The 24,964-nt window shown below is 42.5% G+C and overlaps 1 protein-coding gene across 4 annotated transcripts in view; it reads right to left on the reverse strand.

The window, feature by feature from the left end:
- Window positions 1-24,760, reverse strand: part of ylpm1 (YLP motif containing 1) — a 49,054-nt gene extending 24,294 nt beyond the window's left edge. Inside the window, exons 1-11 of one of the 4 annotated variants that reach the window (XM_082977076.1) lie at window positions 23,977-24,760; window positions 23,172-23,381; window positions 22,016-22,207; window positions 20,944-21,144; window positions 20,232-20,695; window positions 17,157-19,997; window positions 14,165-14,309; window positions 4,743-4,890; window positions 2,933-3,034; window positions 2,598-2,784; window positions 2,270-2,296 (exon numbers count right to left, since the gene is read on the reverse strand). In XM_082977076.1, the coding sequence (XP_082833202.1) occupies window positions 2,270-2,296; window positions 2,598-2,784; window positions 2,933-3,034; window positions 4,743-4,890; window positions 14,165-14,309; window positions 17,157-19,997; window positions 20,232-20,695; window positions 20,944-21,144; window positions 22,016-22,207; window positions 23,172-23,381; window positions 23,977-24,486 (5,027 nt within the window). In that variant the 5' untranslated portion in view covers window positions 24,487-24,760. Of the gene's footprint in view, window positions 1-2,269; window positions 2,297-2,597; window positions 2,785-2,932; window positions 3,035-4,742; window positions 4,891-14,164; window positions 14,310-17,156; window positions 19,998-20,231; window positions 20,696-20,943; window positions 21,145-22,015; window positions 22,208-23,171; window positions 23,382-23,883 lie in introns of all 4 variants that reach the window. The other 3 variants (XM_082977074.1, XM_082977073.1, XM_082977075.1) reach the window with 3 other exon arrangements.
- Between the last annotated feature and the right edge of the window lie 204 nt (window positions 24,761-24,964).

The following is a 24,964-nucleotide window of genomic DNA, read 5'->3' on the forward strand; positions in this document are numbered from 1 at the left end:
TCACAGTAACACAGGGTGATATAATACCAGCTGGACTAGTCACAGTAACACAGGGTGATATAATACCAGCTGGACTAGTCACAGCAATACAGGGTGATATAATACCAGCTGGACTAGTCACAGGGTGATATAATACCAGCTGGACTAGTCACAGCAACACAGGGTGATATAATACCAGCTGGACTAGTCACAGGGTGATATAATACCAGCTGGACTAGTCACTGTAACACAGGGTGATATAATACCAGCTGGACTAGTCACAGTAACATAGGGTGATATAATACCAGCTGGACTAGTCACAGCAACACAGGGTGATATAATACCAGCTGGACTAGTCACAGCAACACAGGGTGATATAATACCAGCTGGACTAGTCACAGGGTGATATAATACCAGCTGGACTAGTCACAGGGTGATATAATGCCAGCTGGACTAGTCACAGTAACACAGGGTGATATAATACCAGCTGGACTAGTCACAGTAACACAGGGTGATATAATACCAGCTGGACTAGTCACAGTAACACAGGGTGATATAATACCAGCTGGACTAGTCACAGGGTGATATAATACCAGCTGGACTAGTCACAGCAACACAGGGTGATATAATACCAGCTGGACTAGTCACAGCAACACAGGGTGATATAATACCAGCTGGACTAGTCACAGGGTGATATAATACCAGCTGGACTAGTCACAGCAACACAGGGTGAAATAATACCAGCTGGACTAGTCACAGGGTGATATAATACCAGCTGGACTAGTCACAGCAACACAGGGTGATATAATACCAGCTGGACTAGTCACAGCAACACAGGGTGAAATAATACCAGCTGGACTAGTCACAGCAACACAGGGTGAAATAATACCAGCTGGACTAGTCACAGCAACACAGGGTGATATAATACCAGCTGGACTAGTCACAGGGTGATATAATACCAGCTGGACTAGTCACAGGGTGATATAATGCCAGCTGGACTAGTCACAGTAACACAGGGTGATATAATACCAGCTGGACTAGTCACAGTAACACAGGGTGATATAATACCAGCTGGACTAGTCACAGCAATACAGGGTGATATAATACCAGCTGGACTAGTCACAGGGTGATATAATACCAGCTGGACTAGTCACAGCAACACAGGGTGATATAATACCAGCTGGACTAGTCACAGCAACACAGGGTGATATAATACCAGCTGGACTAGTCACAGGGTGATATAATACCAGCTGGACTAGTCACAGCAACACAGGGTGAAATAATACCAGCTGGACTAGTCACAGGGTGATATAATACCAGCTGGACTAGTCACAGCAACACAGGGTGATATAATACCAGCTGGACTAGTCACAGCAACACAGGGTGAAATAATACCAGCTGGACTAGTCACAGCAACACAGGGTGATATAATACCAGCTGGACTAGTCACAGTAACATAGGGTGATATAATACCAGCTGGACTAGTCACAGCAACACAGGGTGAAATAATACCAGCTGGACTAGTCACAGGGTGATATAATACCAGCTGGACAAGTCACAGCAACACATTGTGATATAATACCAGCTGGACTAGTCACAGGGTGATATAATACCAGCTGGACTAGTCACAGCAACACAGGGTGAAATAATACCAGCTGGACTAGTCACAGGGTGATATAATACCAGCTGGACTAGTCACAGGGTGATATAATGCCAGCTGGACTAGTCACAGTAACACAGGGTGATATAATACCAGCTGGACTAGTCACAGCAATACAGGGTGATATAATACCAGCTGGACTAGTCACAGGGTCATATAATACCAGCTGGACTAGTCACAGGGTGATATAATACCAGCTGGACTAGTCACAGTAACACAGGGTGATATAATACCAGCTGGACTAGTCACAGCAACACAGGGTGAAATAATACCAGCTGGACTAGTCACAGGGTGATATAATACCAGCTGGACTAGTCACAGGGTGATATAATGCCAGCTGGACTAGTCACAGTAACACAGGGTGATATAATACCAGCTGGACTAGTCACAGCAATACAGGGTGATATAATACCAGCTGGACTAGTCACAGGGTCATATAATACCAGCTGGACTAGTCACAGGGTGATATAATACCAGCTGGACTAGTCACAGTAACACAGGGTGATATAATACCAGCTGGACTAGTCACAGTAACACAGGGTGATATAATACCAGCTGGACTAGTCACAGCAACACAGGGTGATATAATACCAGCTGGACTAGTCACAGCAACACAGGGTGAAATAATACCTTTCATCAACATCCATGAAGTGTTTGCTTGAAGCAGCAAGAACAGAACACAAAAACAAAATGTTACACGTTTACTGTAGTTCTACATAGCATTGTCACACAGTTGTGTAAAAGCAGTCCAACTGCTGAGGTAAAAAGTGCTTTAGAAATAGATTTGATTGATAGACTGATTGCATTAAGAAGAACAGAAGACAACATTCATTAGTGGAGCTTGTAGTTATTTCACACACACACCGTAGCATTCACTGTGGGCGTCGTTAAACCCAGAGCAATATCATGTATTATTCAATAATCTAGTTTAATCCCCACTAAATGTAACCGGGTATACCTGTCATCTCGAGGCGGATAACGCTCCCTCTCGTATCGCTCTCTTTCAAAGTCCACGGGAGCTTTTTCTCTGTACATCTCCCTCTCTCTGCTGTACTCCCTGCGCCCCATGTAGGGGTCTACCGGTCGTCTGTCGTAGTACAGGTCTCTGTGGTAGGGGTCTCTCTCTCTCAGGGGGCCCAGCAGTTCTATAGGGGGAAAGGAGCATATCGTTATTATCGATGCCATTTAGCAGGCACTTTTTATCCAAAGCGACATACAGAATTAGCTGCTACCTGCAAAACCAATGCTAGCAAGTCTCAAAACGACGAACCATCCAAAAATAAACACAGTCACCTTTTTCATAGCTCCTCTCCCTCTCTCTGTCAGGTAAAGGATCAGGCCTCAACACAATCCTCTCACCGTAAGAGATTCGCTCCACCGTGGCAGCACCCAGGTCTGGATAGCAACATGGAAATGTGGGGGTCAATGTCTTGGGGAGGGAAAACACACACACACACACACACATGCACAGCCTACCATGCACAGCCTACCTCCAGGTACCTGGAGCGGCAGGTAACCTAGTGGTTAGAGCGTTGGACTAGTAACCCGCAGGTAACCTAGTGGTTAGAACGTTGGACTAGTAACCCGCAGGTAGCCTAGTGGTTAGAGCGTTGGACTAGTAACCAGCAGGTAGGCTAGTGGTTAGAGCGTTGGACTAGTAACCAGCAGGTAGCCTAGTGGTTAGAACGTTGGACTAGTAACCAGCAGGTAGCCTAGTGGTTAGAGCGTTGGACTAGTAACCAGCAGGTAGGCTAGTGGTTAGAGCGTTGGACTAGTAACCAGCAGGTAGCCTAGTGGTTAGAGCGTTGGACTAGTAACCAGCAGGTAGGCTAGTGGTTAGAGCGTTGGACTAGTAACCAGCAGGTAGGCTAGTGGTTAGAGCGTTGGACTAGTAACCAGCAGGTAACCTAGTGGTTAGAGCATTGGACTAGTAACCAGCAGGTAACCTAGTGGTTAGAGTGTTGGACTGTAACCAGCAGGTAGCCTAGTGGTTAGAACGTTGGACTAGTAACCAGCAGGTAGCCTAGTGGTTAGAGCGTTGGACTAGTAACCAGCAGGTAGGCTAGTGGTTAGAGCGTTGGACTAGTAACCAGCAGGTAGCCTAGTGGTTAGAGCGTTGGACTAGTAACCAGCAGGTAGCCTAGTGGTTAGAGCGTTGGACTAGTAACCAGCAGGTAGCATAGTGGTTAGAGCGTTGGACTAGTAACCAGCAGGTAGCCTAGTGGTTAGAGCGTTGGACTAGTAACCAGCAGGTAGGCTAGTGGTTAGAGCGTTGGACTAGTAACCAGCAGGTAGCCTAGTGGTTAGAGCGTTGGACTAGTAACCAGCAGGTAGCCTAGTGGTTAGAGCGTTGGACTAGTAACCAGCAGGTAGCCTAGTGGTTAGAGCGTTGGACTAGTAACCAGCAGGTAGCCTAGTGGTTAGAGCGTTGGACTACTAACCGAACGGTTGCAAGATCGAATCCCCGAGCTGACAAGGTACAAATCTGTCGTTCTGCCCATGAACAAGGCAGTTAACCCACCGTTCCTAGGCCGTCATTGTAAATAAGAATTTGTTCTTAACTGACTTGCCTGGTTAAATAAAGGTGTGTGTATAAGGTAGTTGTTGTGAAATTGTTAGGTTAGATGACTTGTTAGATATTACTACACGGTCGGAACTAGAAGCACAAGCATTTCGCTACACTCACATTAACATCTGCTAACCATGTGTATGAAACAAATACATTTGATTTGTAAAATAAAATAGAAAAATAAACAAGGAGGCAACGGTGTGTTTCTGAAGCAGAATAACCACTTCATTTAAAACCTTTCAGGCCTATAGTTTTTAAAGATACAAGCCACAACTTCCTGTGTTCTCTCTCTATGTTTCCAATGAGCACCCTTTAGTTAACATTTATATATTTTTACAGAAGCAATTCCATTTTAACATCAGTCAATTAAGGAAGTACCAATTCCTAAACAAATTCCAATACGCATTCCAATTCTCTTTAATGCTTTTCAATAAAGGACATTTGGAATTGGAACTGGAATTTAGATTACTTTCTGAATTGAATGGAATTGGAACAGGAACTGACCCCAACCCTGCTTCCTATTTCTTTCCCTACCATGTCCATGTCCATAGTCGACAGTCTTAGGGATGACTGATGTGTTGGACACTGGAGGAACGGAGGACAGGTACCCAGTATCTTGAGGTTTGGTGTCTCCCCACGCCACTGTTTTTGCAGCAGTTGAGCTAGAAATGAGATTGGTCGCCTGGGGTGGAGACACAGTGATGTGGGTTAAAAACACATTTAAAAATGGGTAAATATCTATCATTTATAACTAAAACTATTTTTTTTTTAAAGAGTCAGAAATATGAATGTGACCTGGAAATGACAACGAAGTGGTCTTCTTCAAATATATTGTTGGACTATAACGAGGTTTATACCCATATTACGACCAGGTTTATAACCAGGTCTATAACCACTATTATAACCAACATCATAACCAGGTCTATAACCAACTATTATAACCAGGTTCATAACCAACTATTATAACCAGGTCTATAACCAACTATTATAACCGGTTTATAACCAACTATTATAACCAGGTTTATAACCAACTATTATAACCAGGTTTATAACCAACTATTATAACCAACTATTATAACCAGGTTTATAACCAACTATTATAACCAGGTTTATAACCAACTATTATAACCAATTATTATAACCAGGTTTATAACCAACTATTATAACCAGGTCTATAACCAACTATTATAACCAGGTTTATAACCAACTATTATAACCAACTATTATAACCAACTATTATAACCAACTATTATAACCAACTATTATAACCAGGTTCATAACCAACTATTATAACCAGGTCAATAACCAACTATTATAACCAGGTCTATAACCAACTATTATAACCAACTATTATAACCAGGTTTATAACCAACTATTATAACCAACTATTATAACCAACTATTATAACCAACTATTATAACCAGGTCTATAACCAACTATTATAACCAGGTCTATAACCAACTATTATAACCAGGTGTATAACCAACTATTATAACCAGGTCTATAACCAACTATTATAACCAACTATTATAACCAGGTTTATAACCAACTATTATAACCAGGTTTATAACCAACTATTATAACCAGGTTTATAACCAACTATTATAACCAGGTTTATAACCAACTATTATAACCAGGTCTATAACCAACTATTATAACCAACTATTATAACCAACTATTATAACCAGGTTCATAACCAACATCATAACCAGGTTTATAACCAACTATTATAACCAGGTTTATAACCAACTATTATAACCAACTATTATAACCAGGTCTATAACCAACTATTATAACCAACTATTATAACCAGGTTTATAACCAACTATTATAACCAGGTTTATAACCAACTATTATAACCAGGTTTATAACCAACTATTATAACCAGGTTTATAACCAACTATTATAACCAGGTCTATAACCAACTATTATAACCAGGTTTATAACCAACTATTATAACCAGGTCTATAACCAACTATTATAACCAACTATTATAACCAGGTTTATAACCAACTATTATAACCAACTATTATAACCAGGTCTATAACTAACTATTATAACCAGGTTTATAACCAACTATTATAACCAGGTTTATAACCAACTATTATAACCAGGTTTATAACCAACTATTATAACCAGGTTTATAACCAACTATTATAACCAACTATTATAACCAACTATTATAACCAGGTCTATAAACAACTATTATAACCAGGTCTATAACCAACTATTATAACCAACTATTATAACCAGGTCTATAACCAACTAGTATAACCAGGTCTATAACCAACTATTATAACCAACTATTATAACCAGGTCTATAACCAACTATTATAACCAACATCATAACCAGGTTTACAACCAACTATTATAACCAGGTTTATAACCAACTATTATAACCAGGTTTATAACCAACTATTATAACCAGGTTTATAAGCAACTATAATAACCAGGTCTATAACCAACTATTATAACCAGGTTTATAACCAACTATTATAACCAGGTCTATAACCAACTATTATAACCAACTATTATAACCAGGTCTATAACCAACTATTATAACCAACATCATAACCAGGTTTACAACCAACTATTATAACCAGGTTTATAACCAACTATTATAACCAGGTTTATAACCAACTATTATAACCAACTATTATAACCAGGTCTATAAACAACTATTATAACCAGGTCTATAACCAACTATTATAACCAACTATTATAACCAGGTCTATAACCAACTATTATAACCAGGTCTATAACCAACTATTATAACCAACTATTATAACCAGGTTTATAAGCAACTATTATAACCAGGTTTATAAGCAACTATAATAACCAGGTCTATAACCAACTATTATAACCAGGTTTATAACCAACTATTATAACCAGGTCTATAACCAACTATTATAACCAGGTCTATAACCAACTATTATAACCAACATCATAACCAGGTTTATAACCAACTATTATAATCACCAATGGTGTCCCCCAGGGCTCTGTTCTAGGCCCTCTCCTATTCTCGCTATACACCAAGTCACTTGGCTCTGTCATATCCTCACATGGTCTCTCCTATCATTGCTATGCAGACGACACACAATTAATCTTCTCCTTTCCCCCTTCTGATAACCAGGTGGCGAATCGCATCTCTGCATGTCTGGCAGACATATATATCAGTGTGGATGACGGATCACCACCTCAAGCTGAACCTCGGCAAGACGGAGCTGCTTTTCCTCCCGGGGAAGGACTGCCCGTTCCATGATCTCGCCATCACGGTTGACAACTCCATTGTGTCCTCCTCCCAGAGTGCTAAGAACCTTGGCGTGACCCTGGACAACACCCTGTCGTTCTCCACTAACATCAAGGCGGTGACCCGATCCTGTAGGTTCATGCTCTACAACATTCGCAGAGTACGACCCTGCCTCACGCAGGTCCTAATCCAGGCACTTGTCATCTCCCGTCTGGATTACTGCAACTCGCTGTTGGCTGGGCTCCCTGCCTGTGCCATTAAACCCCTACAACTCATCCAGAACGCCGCAGCCCGTCTGGTGTTCAACCTTCCCAAGTTCTCTCACGTCACCCCGCTCCTCCGCTCTCTCCACTGGCTTCCAGTTGAAGCTCGCATCCGCTACCTCCACTGGCTTCCAGTTGAAGCTCGCATCCGCTACAAGACCATGGTGCTTGCCTACGGAGCTGTGAGGGGAACGGCACCTCCGTACCTTCAGGCTCTGATCAGTCCCTACACCCAAACAAGGGCACTGCGTTCATCCACCTCTGGCCTGCTCGCCTCCCTACCTCTGAGGAAGCACAGTTCCCGCTCAGCCCAGTCAAAACTGTTCGCTGCTCTGGCACCCCTATGGTGGAACAAGCTCCCTCACGACACCAGGACAGCGGAGTCAATCACCACCTTCCGAGGCCCCTGAAACCCAACCTCTTTAAGGAATACCTGGGATAGGATAAAGTAATCCTTCTAACCCCCCCCCCCCTAAAAGATTTAGATGCACTATTGTAAAGTGGTTGTTCCACTGGATATCATAAGGTGAATGCACCAATTTGTAAGTCGCTCTGGATAAGAGCGTCTGCTAAATGACTTAAATGTAAAAATTATAACCAGGTCTATAACCACTATTATAACCAACTATATAACCAACTATATAACCAACTATTATAACCAGGTTTATAAGCAACTATTATAACCAACTATTATAACCAGGTTTATAACCAACTATTATAACCAGGTCTATAACCACTATTATAACCAGGTTTATAATCAATTATTAAAACCAGGTCTATAACCAACATCATAACCAACTATTATAACCAACTATTATAACCAACTATTATAACCAGGTTCATAACCAACATCATAACCAACTATTATAACCAGGTTTATAACCAACTATTATAACCAGGTTCATAACCAACATCATAACCAACTATTATAACCAGGTTCATAACCAACTATTATAACCAACTATTATAACCAACTATTATAACCAGGTTCATAACCAACATCATAACCAACTATTATAACCAGGTTTATAACCAACATCATAACCAACTATTATAACCAACTATTATAACCAACTATTATAACCAGGTTCATAACCAACATCATAACCAACTATTATAACCAACTATTATAACCAGGTTTATAAGCAACTATTATAACCAACTATTATAACCAGGTTCATAACCAACATCATAACCAACTATTATAACCAACTATTATAACCAGGTTTATAACCAACTATTATAACCAGGTTCATAACCAACATCATAACCAACTATTATAACCAACTATTATAACCAGGTTTATAAGCAACTATTATAACCAACTATTATAACCAGGTTCATAACCAACATCATAACCAACTATTATAACCAACTATTATAACCAGGTTTATAAGCAACTATTATAACCAACTATTATAACCAGGTTTATAACCAACATCATAACCAACTATTATAACCAACTATTATAACCAACTATTATAACCAGGTTTATAACCAACATCATAACCAACTATTATAACCAGGTTTATAACCAACTATTATAACCAGGTTCATAACCAACATCATAACCAACTATTATAACCAACTATTATAACCAGGTTTATAAGCAACTATTATAACCAACTATTATAACCAGGTTTATAACCAACTATTACAACCAGGTTTATAACCAACTATTATAACCAGGTCTATAACCAACTATTATAACCAGGTCTATAACCAACTATTATAACCAACTATTATAACCAGGTTTATAAGCAACTATTATAACCAACTATTATAACCAACTATTATAACCAGGTTCATAACCAACATCATAACCAACTATTATAACCAACTATTATAACCAGGTTTATAACCAACATCATAACCAACTATTATAACCAGGTTTATAACCAACATCATAACCAACTATTATAACCAACTATTATAACCAACTATTATAACCAACTATTATAACCAGGTTTATAACCAACATCATAACCAACTATTATAACCAACTATTATAACCAGGTTTATAACCAACTATTATTACCAGGTTCATAACCAACATCATAACCAACTATTATAAGCAACTATTATAACCAGGTTTATAAGCAACTATTATAACCAACTATTATAACCAGGTTTATAACCAACTATTACAACCAGGTTTATAACCAACTATTATAACCAACTACTATAACCAACTATTATAACCAGGTCTATAACCAACTATTATAACCAACTATTATAACCAGGTCTATAACCAACTATTATAACCAACTATTATAACCAGGTTTATAACCAACTATTACAACCAGGTTTATAACCAACTATTATAACCAACTATTATAACCAGGTTCATAACCAACTATTATAACCAGGTCTATAACCAACTATTATAACCAACTATTATAACCAGGTTTATAACCAACTATTATAACCGGGTTTATAAGCAACTATTATAACCAACTATTATAACCAGGTTTATAACCAACTATTATAACCAACTATTATAACCAGGTTCATAACCAACATCATAACCAACTATTATAACCAGGTCTATAACCAACTATTATAAACAGGTTTATAATCAACTATTATAACCAGGTTCATAACCAACATCATAACCAATTTGTAAGTCGCTCTGGATAAGAGCGTCTGCTAAATGACTTAAATGTAAATGTATTAACCAACTATTATAACCAGGTCTATAACCGACTATTATAACCAGGTCTATAACCAACTATTATAACCAGGTCTATAACCAACTATTATAACCAGGTGTATAACCAACTATTATAACCAGGTTTATAACCAACTATTATAACCAGGTGTATAACCAACTATTATAACCAACTATTACAACCAGGTGTATAACCAACTATTATAACCAGGTTCATAACCAACTTTTATAACCAACTATTATAACCAGGTTCATAACCAACTATTATAACCAGGTGTATAACCAACTATTATAACCAGGTTTATAACCAACTATTATAACCAGGTCTATAACCACTATTATAACCAGGTTTAATAACCAACTATTATAACCAGGTCTATAACCAACATCATAACCAACTATTATAACCAGGTTTATAACCAACTATTATAACCAACTATTATAACCAGGTTCATAACCAACATCATAACCAACTATTATAACCAACTATTATAACCAGGTTTATAACCAACATCATAACCAACTATTATAACCAGGTCTATAACCAACTATTATAAACAGGTTTATAATCAACTATTATAACCAGGTTCATAACCAACATCATAACCAATTTGTAAGTCGCTCTGGATAAGAGCGTCTGCTAAATGACTTAAATGTAAATGTAATAACCAACTATTATAACCAGGTCTATAACCAACTATTATAACCAGGTCTATAACCAACTATTATAACCAGGTCTATAACCAACTATTATAACCAGGTCTATAACCAACTATATAACCAACTATTATAACCAACTATTATAACCAACTATTATAACCAGGTGTATAACCAACTATTATAACCAGGTGTATAACCAACTATTATAACCAGGTTCATAACCAACTTTTATAACCAACTTTTATAACCAGGTTCATAACCAACTATTATAACCAGGTGTATAACCAACTATTATAACCAGGTTTATAACCAACTATTATAACCAGGTTTATAACCAACTATTATAACCAGGTCTATAACCACTATTATAACCAGGTTTATAACCAACTATTATAACCAGGTCTATAACCAACATCATAACCAACTATTATAACCAGGTTTATAACCAACTATTATAACCAACTATTATAACCAGGTTCATAACCAACATCATAACCAACTATTATAACCAGGTTTATAACCAACTATTATAACCAGGTTCATAACCAACATCATAACCAACTATTATAACCAGGTTCATAACCAACATCATAACCAACTATTATAACCAACTATTATAACCAGGTTTATAAGCAACTATTATAACCAGGTTTATAACCAACTATTACAACCAGGTTTATAACCAACTATTATAACCAGGTTTATAACCAACTATTACAACCAGGTTTATAACCAGGTTTATAACCAACTATTATAACCAGGTTTATAAGCAACTATTATAACCAGGTTTATAACCAACTATTATAACCAACTATTATAACCATGTTCATAACCAACTATTATAACCAGGTCTATAACCAACTATTATAAACAGGTTTATAATCAACTATTATAACCAGGTTCATAACCAACATCATAACCAATTTGTAAGTCGCTCTGGATAAGAGCGTCTGCTAAATGACTTAAATGTAATAACCAACTATTATAACCAGGTCTATAACCAACTACTATAACCAGGTCTATAACCAACTATTATAACCAGGTCTATAACCAACTATTATAACCAGGTCTATAACCAACTATTATCACCAGGTTTATAACCAACTATTATAACCAACATCATAACCAACTATTATAACCAGGTCTATAACCAACTATTATAACCAGGTGTATAACCAACTATTATAACCAGGTTTATAACCAACTATTATAACCAGGTGTATAACCAACTATTATAACCAGGTGTATAACCAACTATTATAACCAGGTTCATAACCAACTTTTATAACCAACTATTATAACCAGGTTCATAACCAACTATTATAACCAGGTGTATAACCAACTATTATAACCAGGTTTATAACCAACTATTATAACCAGGTTTATAACCAACTATTATAACCAGGTGTATAACCAACTATTATAACCAACTATTATAACCAGGTGTATAACCAACTATTATAACCAGGTTCATAACCAACTTTTATAACCAACTATTATAACCAGGTTCATAACCAACATCATAACCAACTATTATAACCAGGTTTATAACCAACTATTATAACCAGGTCTATAACCAGGTTTATAACCAACTATTATAACCAACTATTATAACCAGGTTTATAACCAACTATTATAACCAACTATTATAACCAGGTTCATAACCAACATCATAACCAACTATTATAACCAGGTGTATAACCAACTATTATAACCAGGTTTATAACCAACTATTATAACCAGGTTCATAACCAACTTTTATAACCAGGTTCATAACCAACATCATAACCAACTATTATAACCAACTATTATAACCAACTATTATAACCAACTATTATAACCAGGTCTATAACCAACTATTATAACCAGGTCTATAACCAACTATTATAACCAGGTTTATAACCAACTATTATAACCAGGTCTATAACCAACTATTATAACCAGGTGTATAACCAACTATTATAACCAGGTTTATAACCAACTATTATAACCAACTATTATAACCAACTATTATAACCAACTATTATAACCAGGTCTATAACCAACTATTATAACCAACTATTATAACCAACTATTATAACCAGGTTTCCAACCAAACTTTTTATGAGAGTAAAGTACATACAGTATAATAAAAAATGACTAAAATGCCACGAGAGGCCTGATGACAACCACAAATCTGGCAGTAAACATTCTGTCGAAAAAACAAAACACGCTTGACAAGGTGGGCGCTTGAGTCGGTAAAATAAATTGGTGCAAGAAATGGAGGTGGAAACGTTGTTGTGTGGCCCTCTCACTACGACTGGGTAAACCCACACAGTTTATCAGACTACAGATGAAATAAGTTCTGAACTTCACATGCTGGTGAAAGAGCACGGTGATGAGCGTGATGCTCCTTTCCAATAAATATCGAGGGTCTTATTCTGGTGACATGATGATTGATGCTTGGCTGCCCATTTGACAAATCAAAATAGCATGACTCTTATCCATAATAATCTCATCATGTAGGTAGTCTACCTGCACTGGCTGAGAGATGTTGGCTAAAGCACGTGGAAATAAACACAGGGCACATTTGCTTTATAAAACTCAACCATTTTCTTTTGTGCCAAAACCATCAGCAGAGATGAAAATACAAGGGAAAAAGTCATTTGGATGGAAACATCTCTGGTGGGGAAAATGTGTATAATTCACGCTGATTTCTTTGAATATTTGCATGCAAATCTGTCGCCAATTGGATGGAAACCTAGCTAGTGACATGACTCAACTGTAAGATTGAACAGTTATACATAGGGTTCCAAGAACTTTCAATAAATTCCCTGCTTTTCCCAAATTCCGATTGGCGGATTCCCGGAATCAGGAGGGAACAAGCAGGAAACCTGGAACCCTCTAAACCAGGATTTCATTCAAAGTTCCCGGAATTTTGCAACCCTACATACATACATACAAGAACAGCTTGAAAGAAAATACACAAAACTGTAATATGTCAAACAAATGTCTATAGATTTACCTGAAGCTAAATTCTATATGTAAATGTCAAACAGTTCAATTCTATACTTTATGTGAAATATATAAATGATTTAGTACTATTTTATATCAATAAGGTGTGGTTATTTACCTGCAGGGCACTCCGGACCTCAGGGGGTATCTCCAGCCCCAGTAGCCCAGCAGGGAGCTCCGTCTTGGGGTCAGACGTGATGGATAGGGCCTCTCCCTCGGTCAAATTCTCCTGCATTTCTCTGTTCAGTACCAGAGAAACAGACCTATATTGTATTTAAAGTGCTGTGTGATTCATTTGCTAATATGCATGTACAGAGTAGCCTGGAATCCAGAACCTATTTTGTGCTAACATTCCTCTCCGTGTACTCCAAACATGGTATCACAAAAGGGTGCCAATGAGTAGAATGATAGCACAAACAGACAGGTCCTCAGGCTACATACAGAGGTGTCTCACAAAAAAACAGTTGTGAAAAACAGCATTTCAAAAAACTATACATTGCCAGTAAAAAATTTGGACACACCTACTCATTCAAGTGAATAGTGAAGACATCAAAACTATGTGCAGAGCTGTCATCAAGGCAAAGGGTGGCCACTTTGGAAAATCTCAAATATATTTGGATTTATTTAACACTTTTTTAGTTACTACATGATTCCATATGTGTTACTTCATGATTTTGATGTCTTCACTATTTTTCTACAATGTAGAAAATAGTAAAAATAAAGAAAAACTAAAAATATTCAGACCTAGACTTTTTCCACATTTTGTTATGTTACAGCCTTATTCTAAAATGGATTCAATTGTTTTTTCCCCCTCATCAATCTACACACAATACCCCATAATGACGAAGCAAAAACAGGGTTTTAGAAATGATTGCGAATAAAAAAATAGAAATACCCAGCGGTAGAAAAAGTACCCAAATGTCATACTCGAGTAAAAGTAAAGATACCTTAATAGAAAATGACTCAAGTAAAAGTGAAAGTCACCCAGTAAAATACTACTTAAGTAAAAGTCTAAAAGATTATGTTTTTAAATATACTTAAGTATCAAAAGAAAATGTAATTGATAAAATGTACTTAAGTATCAAAAAGTACAAGTATAAATCATTTCAAATTTCTTATATTAAAGCAAACCAGACCACTACATTGTCTAGTTTTTTTTAAATGTATTTAAAAGATAGCCAGGGGCACGCTCCAACTGTCAAAGATAATTTACAAATGAAGCATGTGTTTAGTGAGTCCGCCAGATCAGAAGCAGTAGGGATGACCAGGGTTCTCTTGATAAGTGGTGAATTAGACATTTTTCCTGTCCTGCTAAGCCTTCAAAATGTAATGGAGTACTGTTGGGTGACAGGGAAAATGTAAGGAGTAAAAATTACGTTATTTTCATTAGGAATGTAGTGAATTAAAAGTTTTCCAAAATATTAATAGTAAAGTAAAGATACCCAAGAAAACTACTTAGGATGACCTTTCAAGTATTTTTACTTAAGTACTTTACAGCAATGGAAAACCTCCTTCCTTAAGTATTCAAACCCTTTGCTATGAGACTTGAAATTGAGCTGGTGCATTACTGTTTCCACTGATCATCCCTGAGATGTTTCTACAACTTGATTGGAGTCCACCTGTGGTAAATTCAATTGATTGGACATGATTTGGAAAGGCACACACCCGTCTATATAAGGTCCCACAGTTGACAGTACATGTCAGAGCAAAAACAAAGCCATGATGTCGAAGGAATTGTCCATAGAGCTCCGAGACAGGATTGTGTCAAGGCACAGACCTGGGGAAGGGTACTAAAACATTTCTGCAGCATTGAAGGTCCCCAAAAACACAGCGACCTCCATGGAAAAAGTTTAGAACCACCAAGACTCTTCATAGAGCTGGCCGCCGGGCCAAACTGAGCAATCGGGGCAGAAGGGCCTTGGTCAGGGAGGTGACCAGGAAAATCTTCCAGAAGGACAACCATCTCTACAGCACTCTACCAATCAGGCCTTTATGGTAGAGTGGCCAGAAGGAAGCCACTCCTCAGTAAAAGGCACATGACAGCCCACTTGGAGTTTGCCAAAAGGCACCTAAAGGACTCTCAGACCATGAGAAACAAGACTCTCTGGTCTGATGAAACCAAGATTGAACTCTTTGGCCTGAATTCCAAGCGTCACATCTGGAGGAAACCTGGCACCATCCCTACGGTGAAGCATGGTGGTGGCAGCATCATGCTGTGGGGATGTTTTTCAGTGGCAGGAACTGGGAGACTAGTCAGGATCGAGGGTAAGATGAACGGAGCAAAGTAAAGAGAGATCATTGATGAAAACCTGCTCCATAGAGCTCAGGACATCAGACTGGGTCAAAGGTCCACCTTCCCACAGGACAACGACCCAACGCACACAGCTAAGACAACGCAGGAGTTGCTTCAGGACAAGTCTCTGAGTGGCCCAGCCAGAGCCCGGACTTGAAACTGATCGAACATCTCTGGAGAGACCTGAAAATATCTGTGCAGCGACGCTCCCCATCCAACCTGACAGAGCTTGAGAGGATCTGCAGAGAGGAATGGGAGAAACTCCCCAAATACAGGTGTGCCAAGCTTGTAGCATCATACCCAAGAAGACTTGAGGCTGTAATTGCTGCCAAAGGTGCTTCAAGAAAGTACTGAGTAAAGTGTCTGAATACTTATATAAATGTGATATTTAAGGTTACATTTTTTATACATTTGCAAAGATATCTAAAACTGTTTTTGCTTTGTCATTATGGGGTATTGTGTGTCGATTGATCAGATTTAAAAAAAATAATTTTTGAATCAATTTTAGAATAAGGCTGTAACGTAACAAAATGTGGGAAAAGTCAAGGGATCTGAATACTTTCCAAATTTAATGTATAGTTTGATATATATTGTGGTCTTTAAAAAATTACAAGGTTTCACCAAGACAGTTTCTATCTTATGGGCAACCCTTTCCATACATACATATCTCTTAGGGTTGGGGGTCAATTCCATTTCAATTCCAGGCAATTACAAAAGTAAACCAAATTGCAATTCCACATTTTCCTAATTGAAAAGCATGGAAGAGAATTGGAATGTACTTCCCGAATTGAACCCGACCCCGATGTCTCTAATTTACCTGATAAGCTTCAGCTCATGGGCAGCTTTCAGGATGATCTCATGTTGTCGTTGTGACAGAGCCAGTATGCCCGGTCCAGTTCCCTGTGAGGCTGATTCCGAGGAACTGTCTGGTCCAGTACTGGGAGGAGCAGGGGCCTGGGAAGGTGTGGGTGGAGGGATACCTAGATCTGATCTAGGTGGTTCGGCTCGCCCGTCGTAATGGGGCCTACGCTCCTCAAAGTCTGGGTGGTAGTTTCTCTCCGGAAGGGGTGGTCTTGATCTCTCCCACTCTGGAGGGGGCAAGTAGGGGGGTTCATCGTGCCTGTAAGGAGGGTCGTCCGGGTAGTCGCGACTTTGTAGCTTGCCTCCTCTTCCATGCTCTTCTCCCTCGTAGGCGAATGGAGGACGATCTCTGTCTCCCTCATAGGCGAATGGAGGACGATCTCTGTCTCCCTCGTAGGCGAATGGAGGACGATCTTGGTCCCTTTCATCAGTCCACTCGTCCTCTCTGAAGCGGTCTGGGGGAGGGTAGGGAGGGTAGTCTCTCTCTGGTAGTGGTCGTCCTCTCTCCCTGTCCCACTCCCCACCGCGAGGAGGCTGCTCATGGGGATAATACTCCTCCTCACGCTCGTATTCATGTGGCGGGCGGTTCGGCCAATCACGTGGCGGTAGCGGTCTTCCATACCCGTCATCATCAGGACCACCAAACTCCTCCCCATACCCGTCGTGGGGGTACCCCTCCAGCTCCTCGTGTGGGTGAGGTGGTTGCTGCATCATGCCCCGGCCCATCAGGGCTCCCCGATGGCCTGTAGGACGCCTCCTCATCCCCCCTCGCTCCATCATCATCTCAAGGGGAGGTGGACCCCTTGGCCCAACTCTGCCGCGGTTGGGGGGTCGTCCTGGGCCCGGGGGCCAGCCAAGGTCCCTATCCATGTCGTGGTATGGAGGAGGATCACCAGGCCCCATCAGATCTCTGTCCATCATCTCTCTTGGTGGAGGAGGCCGTCCCCTCATGTCTCGCTCCATCATATCGTGGTGTATGGGCGGCCCTCTGGGGTTGTAGTCTCGATGCAGCGGGGGTCCCAGAGGGTCCATGTCATCATGAGGCCCCATGGGGGACCCTAGAGGGTCATGGGGGTCCATGGCTCCGTGAGGAGGAGGAAGGGGGCGTCTGGGACCCCCCTGGTGCATGAAGCCGGGTCGGCCGCGTGGAGGGCGACCACGCCCAGGAGGGAAGGGGGCTCGGGGGCCTCCTCTCATGCCATGAGGAGGGGGCCTCCGGTCCATCCAGTAGGGATCTCCTTCCTCTCCCCAGTACTCTGGAGGTGGGGGGTCTGCTTCCTCCCAGTGGTGCCCGTCTAGAGGCTCTCCTCTCCCCATAGGGGGACCTCCTCTCCCTGCGTCTTCGTAGTAGTCCTCTGGAGGGTAGTAGTGTTCTTCAGGGACCCACATCTCCTCTTCAGGCAGAGGAGGACCTCCAGGTTTCTCCAGTGAAGGGTCCTGCTGCCAGTCCTCCTCTGGTCCTCCATGTTGTGATCTCATGTTGATCTCCATGTTGTAATCTCCATGTTGTGGAGGTCTGTAGTCGTAAGGAACACCCTCCATGTCGTCCTCCGTCCTCCCACCTCCCAGGGGGATAGTGTTGGGACTGAAGTCTGGGATACCGGGCTGTTTTCCTCCACGTCCACTCAGACCACCTCTTCCTCCTCGCCCCCTCATCCCTCCATCCGCCTCTCCTCGTCCTCTACCTCCCCTCACCCCTCCATCCACCTCCCCTCGTCCTCTACCTCCCCTCATCCCTCCATCCACCTCCCCTCGTCCTCTACCTCCCCTCATCCCTAAATCCACCTCCCCTCGTCCTCTACCTCCCCTCATCCCTAAATCCACCTCCCCTCGTCCTCTACCTCCCCTCATCCCTCCATCCACCTCCCCTCGTCCTCTACCTCCCCTCATCCCTCCATCCACCTCCCCTCGTCCTCTACCTCCCCTCATCCCTCCATCCGCCTCTCCTCGTCCTCTACCTCCCCTCATCCCTCCATCCGCCTCTCCTCGTCCTCTACCTCCCCTCATCCCTAAATCCACCTCCCCTCTTCCTCTGACAGACCCTAGCGGCTGGCCACGTCCCCCTCTACCACGTCCCATGGGCCCCGGAGGACCAGGAGGTTGGTTGGTCATTGGGTCTGTCTTCGAAGGCTCCGGTCCGTGGGGCTTCGGCCCCGGTGGTCCCTGAGGCCTGTTGTTGTTATTGACATTATTCTTCAATGGCCCATCTGGTCCACCTAGTTTGAAAGCGGTTTTCTGGGACACCGAGGCGTCGGTGGACACATGGGGCTTGGCACCGGCAGGACCAGTAGGGCTCACCTTCTCCACGTTGGTGGTGGATCCCTTACTATCAGCAGCAGCAGCGTCAGCTTCTGCCTTCGTCTGAGGGATGGGGTCATTTTGGACGAAGAAGCCGTCCAGTGAGTCCAACATGTCCTCTGACATATCCTCCGGTTCTGCTCCTGGTTTCGCTGGCCCGGTAGGTTTATTAGTAGGAGGCTTGGAGCCCGCCGGCGTCTCAGTCTTACCCTGTAGTGGTTGTGTGTCTTTACCAGTGTCTGGTTTAGGCTGTGGGCCTATATGGGGAACTGGGGGACCAGGTGGTCTTTCAAAGCGGCCAGGGGGGCTCTGTCTCGGGGGCTGGTCAAACCGGGACCCCTGCTGCCCAAATCGAGGCCCTGGTCCTCTGGGGCCAGGCTGGTCGAACCTCTGGCGCTGCTCGTTGAACCTGGGGCCTGGTGGAACATTAAACCTCTGCTGTTGTCCAGATTGCTGCTGCTGGTCAAACAGCGGGCCGTTCCCTCTCGCACCATCAAACCTCGAAAAGAAAGCAAATCACATGAATGTCTGTCAACAGCCTGTTTTTGGAAATTGCAACTTTGTTTTTTTTTTTTGAACCATTGTCCAAGCCACAATTATTTTCATTTATTAATTTAACCTCCAGATTATCATGTTCAGGTACAAACAACATCTCTCTGGTCAAGAGGTTAGCCCCCAAGTGAAACACAATCACACAGTTTGAATATCATTATGTCATGAATACACAAGTTACCTTGGTCCTCTGGGGCCTTGGTAGGGTGGAGGCTGTCCTGGTGGTGGAACTGGTGGTCTGGCCGCCCCTCTCCCTCCTGGGCCTGCCCCTCCTGGGCCTGCCCCTCTCCCTGGAGGTCCAGACAGGTTGTACTGCTCTGCCTGAGGCCCTTGGTGTGGTTCTCCTGTGGGGGTTCCCATGCGTTGGGCATTTGAGGGGCCTTGCTGCCCTGGTCGAGGGCCCTGCGACATGGATCCAGAGGCGGACGAGGGCTGGCTACCTGGCTGGGACGGCATGGACGGGCTCACCATGTGACCTTGTTGAATCTGTGAGTCCGGTCCAGAGTGTGGGTACTGACCATATTGGTTATACTGGTCCCCGTACCCTCCACTACCATACTGATTACTACTACTGTATTGATCAGCGCCGTACTGTCCACCGCCTCCGTACTGTTGCTGCATGGCTCGCAGGGTGGTGACCCTCTCCTGCAACAAATCAATCAAATTTATGAAGCCTCTTTTCACATCAGCAGCGCCTTTACATGAAGCTGCCTGGGGATGTATTCAGCAACCTAAAACGCTGCAGATAGAAATGCAATGACTACAGCTGAATCTAGTCCCTTATTGTATGTGACAGATGAACATATATATCTAAAACGTCCTGTAACATTACATCCTACTGAACAGACCCCAGAGGCAGAGGGGAGGCCTCTCCTCTTCAGGCTGTACTGTACCTGTAGGTGTGCTGAGGTGGAGTTCATCTGTTCCTGCCACTGTTTCCACTGTAACTCATAGTCCTGTAGCTGGTCTTTATGTGGGTAGGACTGGAACTGCTCTTGCCACTGGCTGAAGGTGCGGCCCCAGTCTGCAAACACCGGGACAAACTGCTGCTGCTGCGTCTCATAGTGACCCAGCTGCATGGCCATAGCCATCGTCTACACAGGTGGGAATTAGAAAAACTTTTATTGGACCCAAATAAAAGTGGAAATTAAAGCTGCGTGTCCATGGCATTGTCTAGAGGACATTGAGGAGAATAGAACAGGCTTAATCTGTTCGTCTTTCAAAATGAAACTATAAATACCCTGACAGCAAAGAGACAGCACCCACTTTGACAGGAGCAAAGAGACAGCACCCACTTTGACAGGAGCAAAGAGACAGCACCCACTTTGACAGGAGCAAAGAGACAGCACACACTTTGACAGGAGCAAAGAGACAGCACACACTTTGACAGGAGCAAAGAGACAGCACACACTTTGACAGGAGCAAAGAGACAGCACCCACTTTGACAGGAGCAAAGAGACAGCACACACTTTGACAGGAGCAAAGAGACAGCACACACTTTGACAGGAGCAAAGAGACAGCACACACTTTGACAGGAGCAAAGAGACAGCACACACTTTGACAGGAGCAAAGAGACAGCACACACTTTGACAGGAGCAAAGAGACAGCACCCACTTTGACAGGAGCAAAGAGACAGCACACACTTTGACAGGAGCAAAGAGACAGCACACACTTTGACAGGAGCAAAGAGACAGCACGATACGATGATACTTTCTATGCTCACTCCAAAATGTTATTTTATTTTATCAGTGCAAGATTCTGTGCAAATAAAGTGGATTGCTATTAGCATTAAACTAGTTGAACAGACCACAAACTTGTATACAGCTGCTGGATTCTGGTGGAAGCAGTAGTCCTAGGCCCAGTAAGACCTAGGCCCAGTAAGACCTAGGCCCAGTAAGACCGAGTTAGACATAGGCCTAGTTAGAAAGGATGGAAATAATATTGTGTCATTAGAGCGTTGCTTACCTCTAGATGTGCAGGTTGTTGGATACACTGCTGGTACTGGTTGAGGATGGTCTGTAGCTGAGCATGGTGACGCATCAGGGCTTGGTACTGGTAGCCCGCTCTCTGCTGCTGGGCCTGCTGCCACTGGGCCGCTGCGCTCTGGAGCTGCTGCAGCCGGGCTGCCTCTGCTGGGTCCTGGACTGGGGGTGCAGGCTGCAGGTGGAGAGGAGTAGTAGTAAAGTTAACCCAAACTAACTAAGTAAGGAAGGACGCCTTGGAAGAGTTTAAGGGCTCTACAAAATCCACGCAAAAAGAGCAACAGATCATCATTACATTTACATCATTTAGCAGACGCTCTTATCCAGAGCGACTTACAGTAGTGAATGCATACATTTCATAATGTTTTTTCCCTCCGTACTGGTCCCCCTGTCCCCCTATCATAATACGGTCCGTTCCAAATATTCATCTGCACAGAAGTACGTAGAACGCAGAGAGCGAAGAGTCCTTTAGCCTTGTCCCAGTCAGAATGACATATAGGGGCAGGAGCCTTTAGCCTTGTCCCAGTCAGAATGACATATAGGGGCAGGAGCCTTTAGCCTTGTCCCAGTCAGAATGACATATAGGGGCAGGAGCCTTTAGCCTTGTCCCAGTCAGAATGACATATAGGGGCAGGAGCCTTTAGCCTTGTCCCAGTCAGAATGACATATAGGGGCAGGAGCCTTTAGCCTTGTCCCAGTCAGAATGACATATAGGGGCAGGAGCCTTTAGCCTTGTCCCAGTCAGAATGACATATAGGGGCAGGAGCCTTTCTCTTGTTTCTGTAGCGTGAGGCAGCTTAATTAACATTCCCATTCAATGATTTGTATTTTTTCCCGTGACATTGGTTAACCGATACGTGAATACCTACCATATCACTGAATTGTTACCACAGTCATTACATTCTGAAGATGTTGCATTTTAAAACATATCACACTCTCAGGAGACGATTGTGTGGAGAAGATTGCGTATGTCAACATTATCCCTTTCATACACAGAGAAAAATCGCACTAATTCATATATTCTTTTTTTACAGGTAACATATCACATCGTCTGTTATAAATGGGATATGTCTCACAGACCAATACATTTACCTACAATTCTAATGTCAGACGTGTGAAACAGTCAGGTTTCTCCTTACCGTTTTGTCCTCTGGTGGAGGTGGTGGTGGGGGCTGCTCTTTGGGTGGAGGTGGTGGAGGGGCGTTCTTAGGGGGTTCCGATGGAGGGGGAGGCGCGGCTGCCGAGTGGGGCCGGGGCGCTGGGCCATCACCCAGGCCTTGTTTGGCCTTCTCTGCTTTCAGCCTCTGCAGATTCTGGAGATGCTGCTTGTACCAGTACTGCTGCTGCTCCTGGATGACAAGAACAACAAACATAATATCAACATGACAATATTAGACACGCTGGTTAGGATGTGCAGCCCCCTTTCCCTTCCTGCTTGTTGTAAATATGATGGAATAAACATGGCTACTATTGTGTTATAGTTAAAACCCTGCTCTGAGAGATGAGTGGGGGAATGATAAGCAGGCCTATCTCATGCAAGATGGGTGATGAGAAGATCAAAATACAATTAGAAACTAACAATACTACTAGCTTGGTCCCAGATCTGTTTGTGCTGTTTTGCAGACTCCTACGGTCATTGATAAATCATAGGAGCTTGCTATACAACACAAACAAATCTGGGGTCAGGCTATGACAATAGCACGCAGAAACAACGACTTCCTGATGCAATGAGTAATTGCAAATCATATAAGTTACATTCTCGTCATTCCTGAGATGAAGTACGGTACGTTTGCATGCGCCGTGGAAAGGAGACCTACTGCTGCAATGTGAAATACACATCCAAGATATTACCTGCAACGACATTGACGTAAAATCGGGCTTTTCCTCCTCCGACGCAGAGGAATGTGCCTGGTCTTTCGAGGCCAAAGATTCTTTCTTGTTTACCTCTTTAGTCGCTGGAGTACCATTGTTCTGAGTGGGCACCGGAAGGGTCGAATCTGGTGGGGGAGGCTGGGCCTCCTTGGACTGCGGGGACTGTGGTGGTTGCGGCGGCAGCTGCTGTTGTGGTCCGGGGGGGCCGGCTTGCACGGTCTGATACTCATCTTGATAAGGGGAAGGGGCACCGGGCCCCGTTGAACCATACCCATATCCCGTACTGCCTTGCCACGATTCGGCCGCAGTACCACCGCCGCCATAGGGGTTTGCATCTACGTTCCTGTCGTGGTGCAGCACGGATTGGAGTTGTTTTTGGTGGAGCTGTTGCAGCTGCTGCATCTGCTGGAGATGCTGCTCCCGCAGGCTGTTGAAAGTCGAACCGGGTGTAGCTGCGGGCGTAGCGGCTCCGTAGCTCCCGAATCCTCCTCCGAAGCCTTCGCCTTGAGGAGACGGCGCACCAAAGTTCTGCTGCGAAGGTGGTTGATGGCCACCACCGTAGTTAGTACCCCAAGGATACATGCTTGGAAACAGCGGGCTGTATGGGCCTTTGTGCTCACATAAAACCGGTGCAGTGGAAAAATACAAGGTAATGCGACGCTACCCTCGATTATAGAGGTACGTTTTCACGCGCGTTACAAACCGTAAACAAACGCTGATTATTGATCGCGTTTGTTGTATCAGTAAACGTTAACAAATTAAAGAAAATGCGTTGTTCGCTTTGGTTTTCGGGTTCCGTATCATTTAGCTAGAAAGCTAACTAGCTGGTTGTGGAGGGAGACGTGGGAAACGTACACGCTGATTGGTTGGTATGACGGATGTACGTCATGAGTACATCATTTCCGGATCGCCCAAATTGTTGTTATTTTTCCATTCCACAAGAGGGTGACATTTCTACATAAACACACAGGCCTCACATGCCACAACCAGATTTCAGTAGTCCAAAACAACATGATGAGAAAAGGGTTTTTGGAACCAATCAGATAGATTATTGGGTCAA

Source organism: Salmo salar, chromosome 06 (assembly GCF_965601325.2).
Source record: "Salmo salar chromosome 06, fSalSal1, whole genome shotgun sequence".
In the NCBI taxonomy this organism is placed as follows: domain Eukaryota; kingdom Metazoa; phylum Chordata; class Actinopteri; order Salmoniformes; family Salmonidae; genus Salmo; species Salmo salar.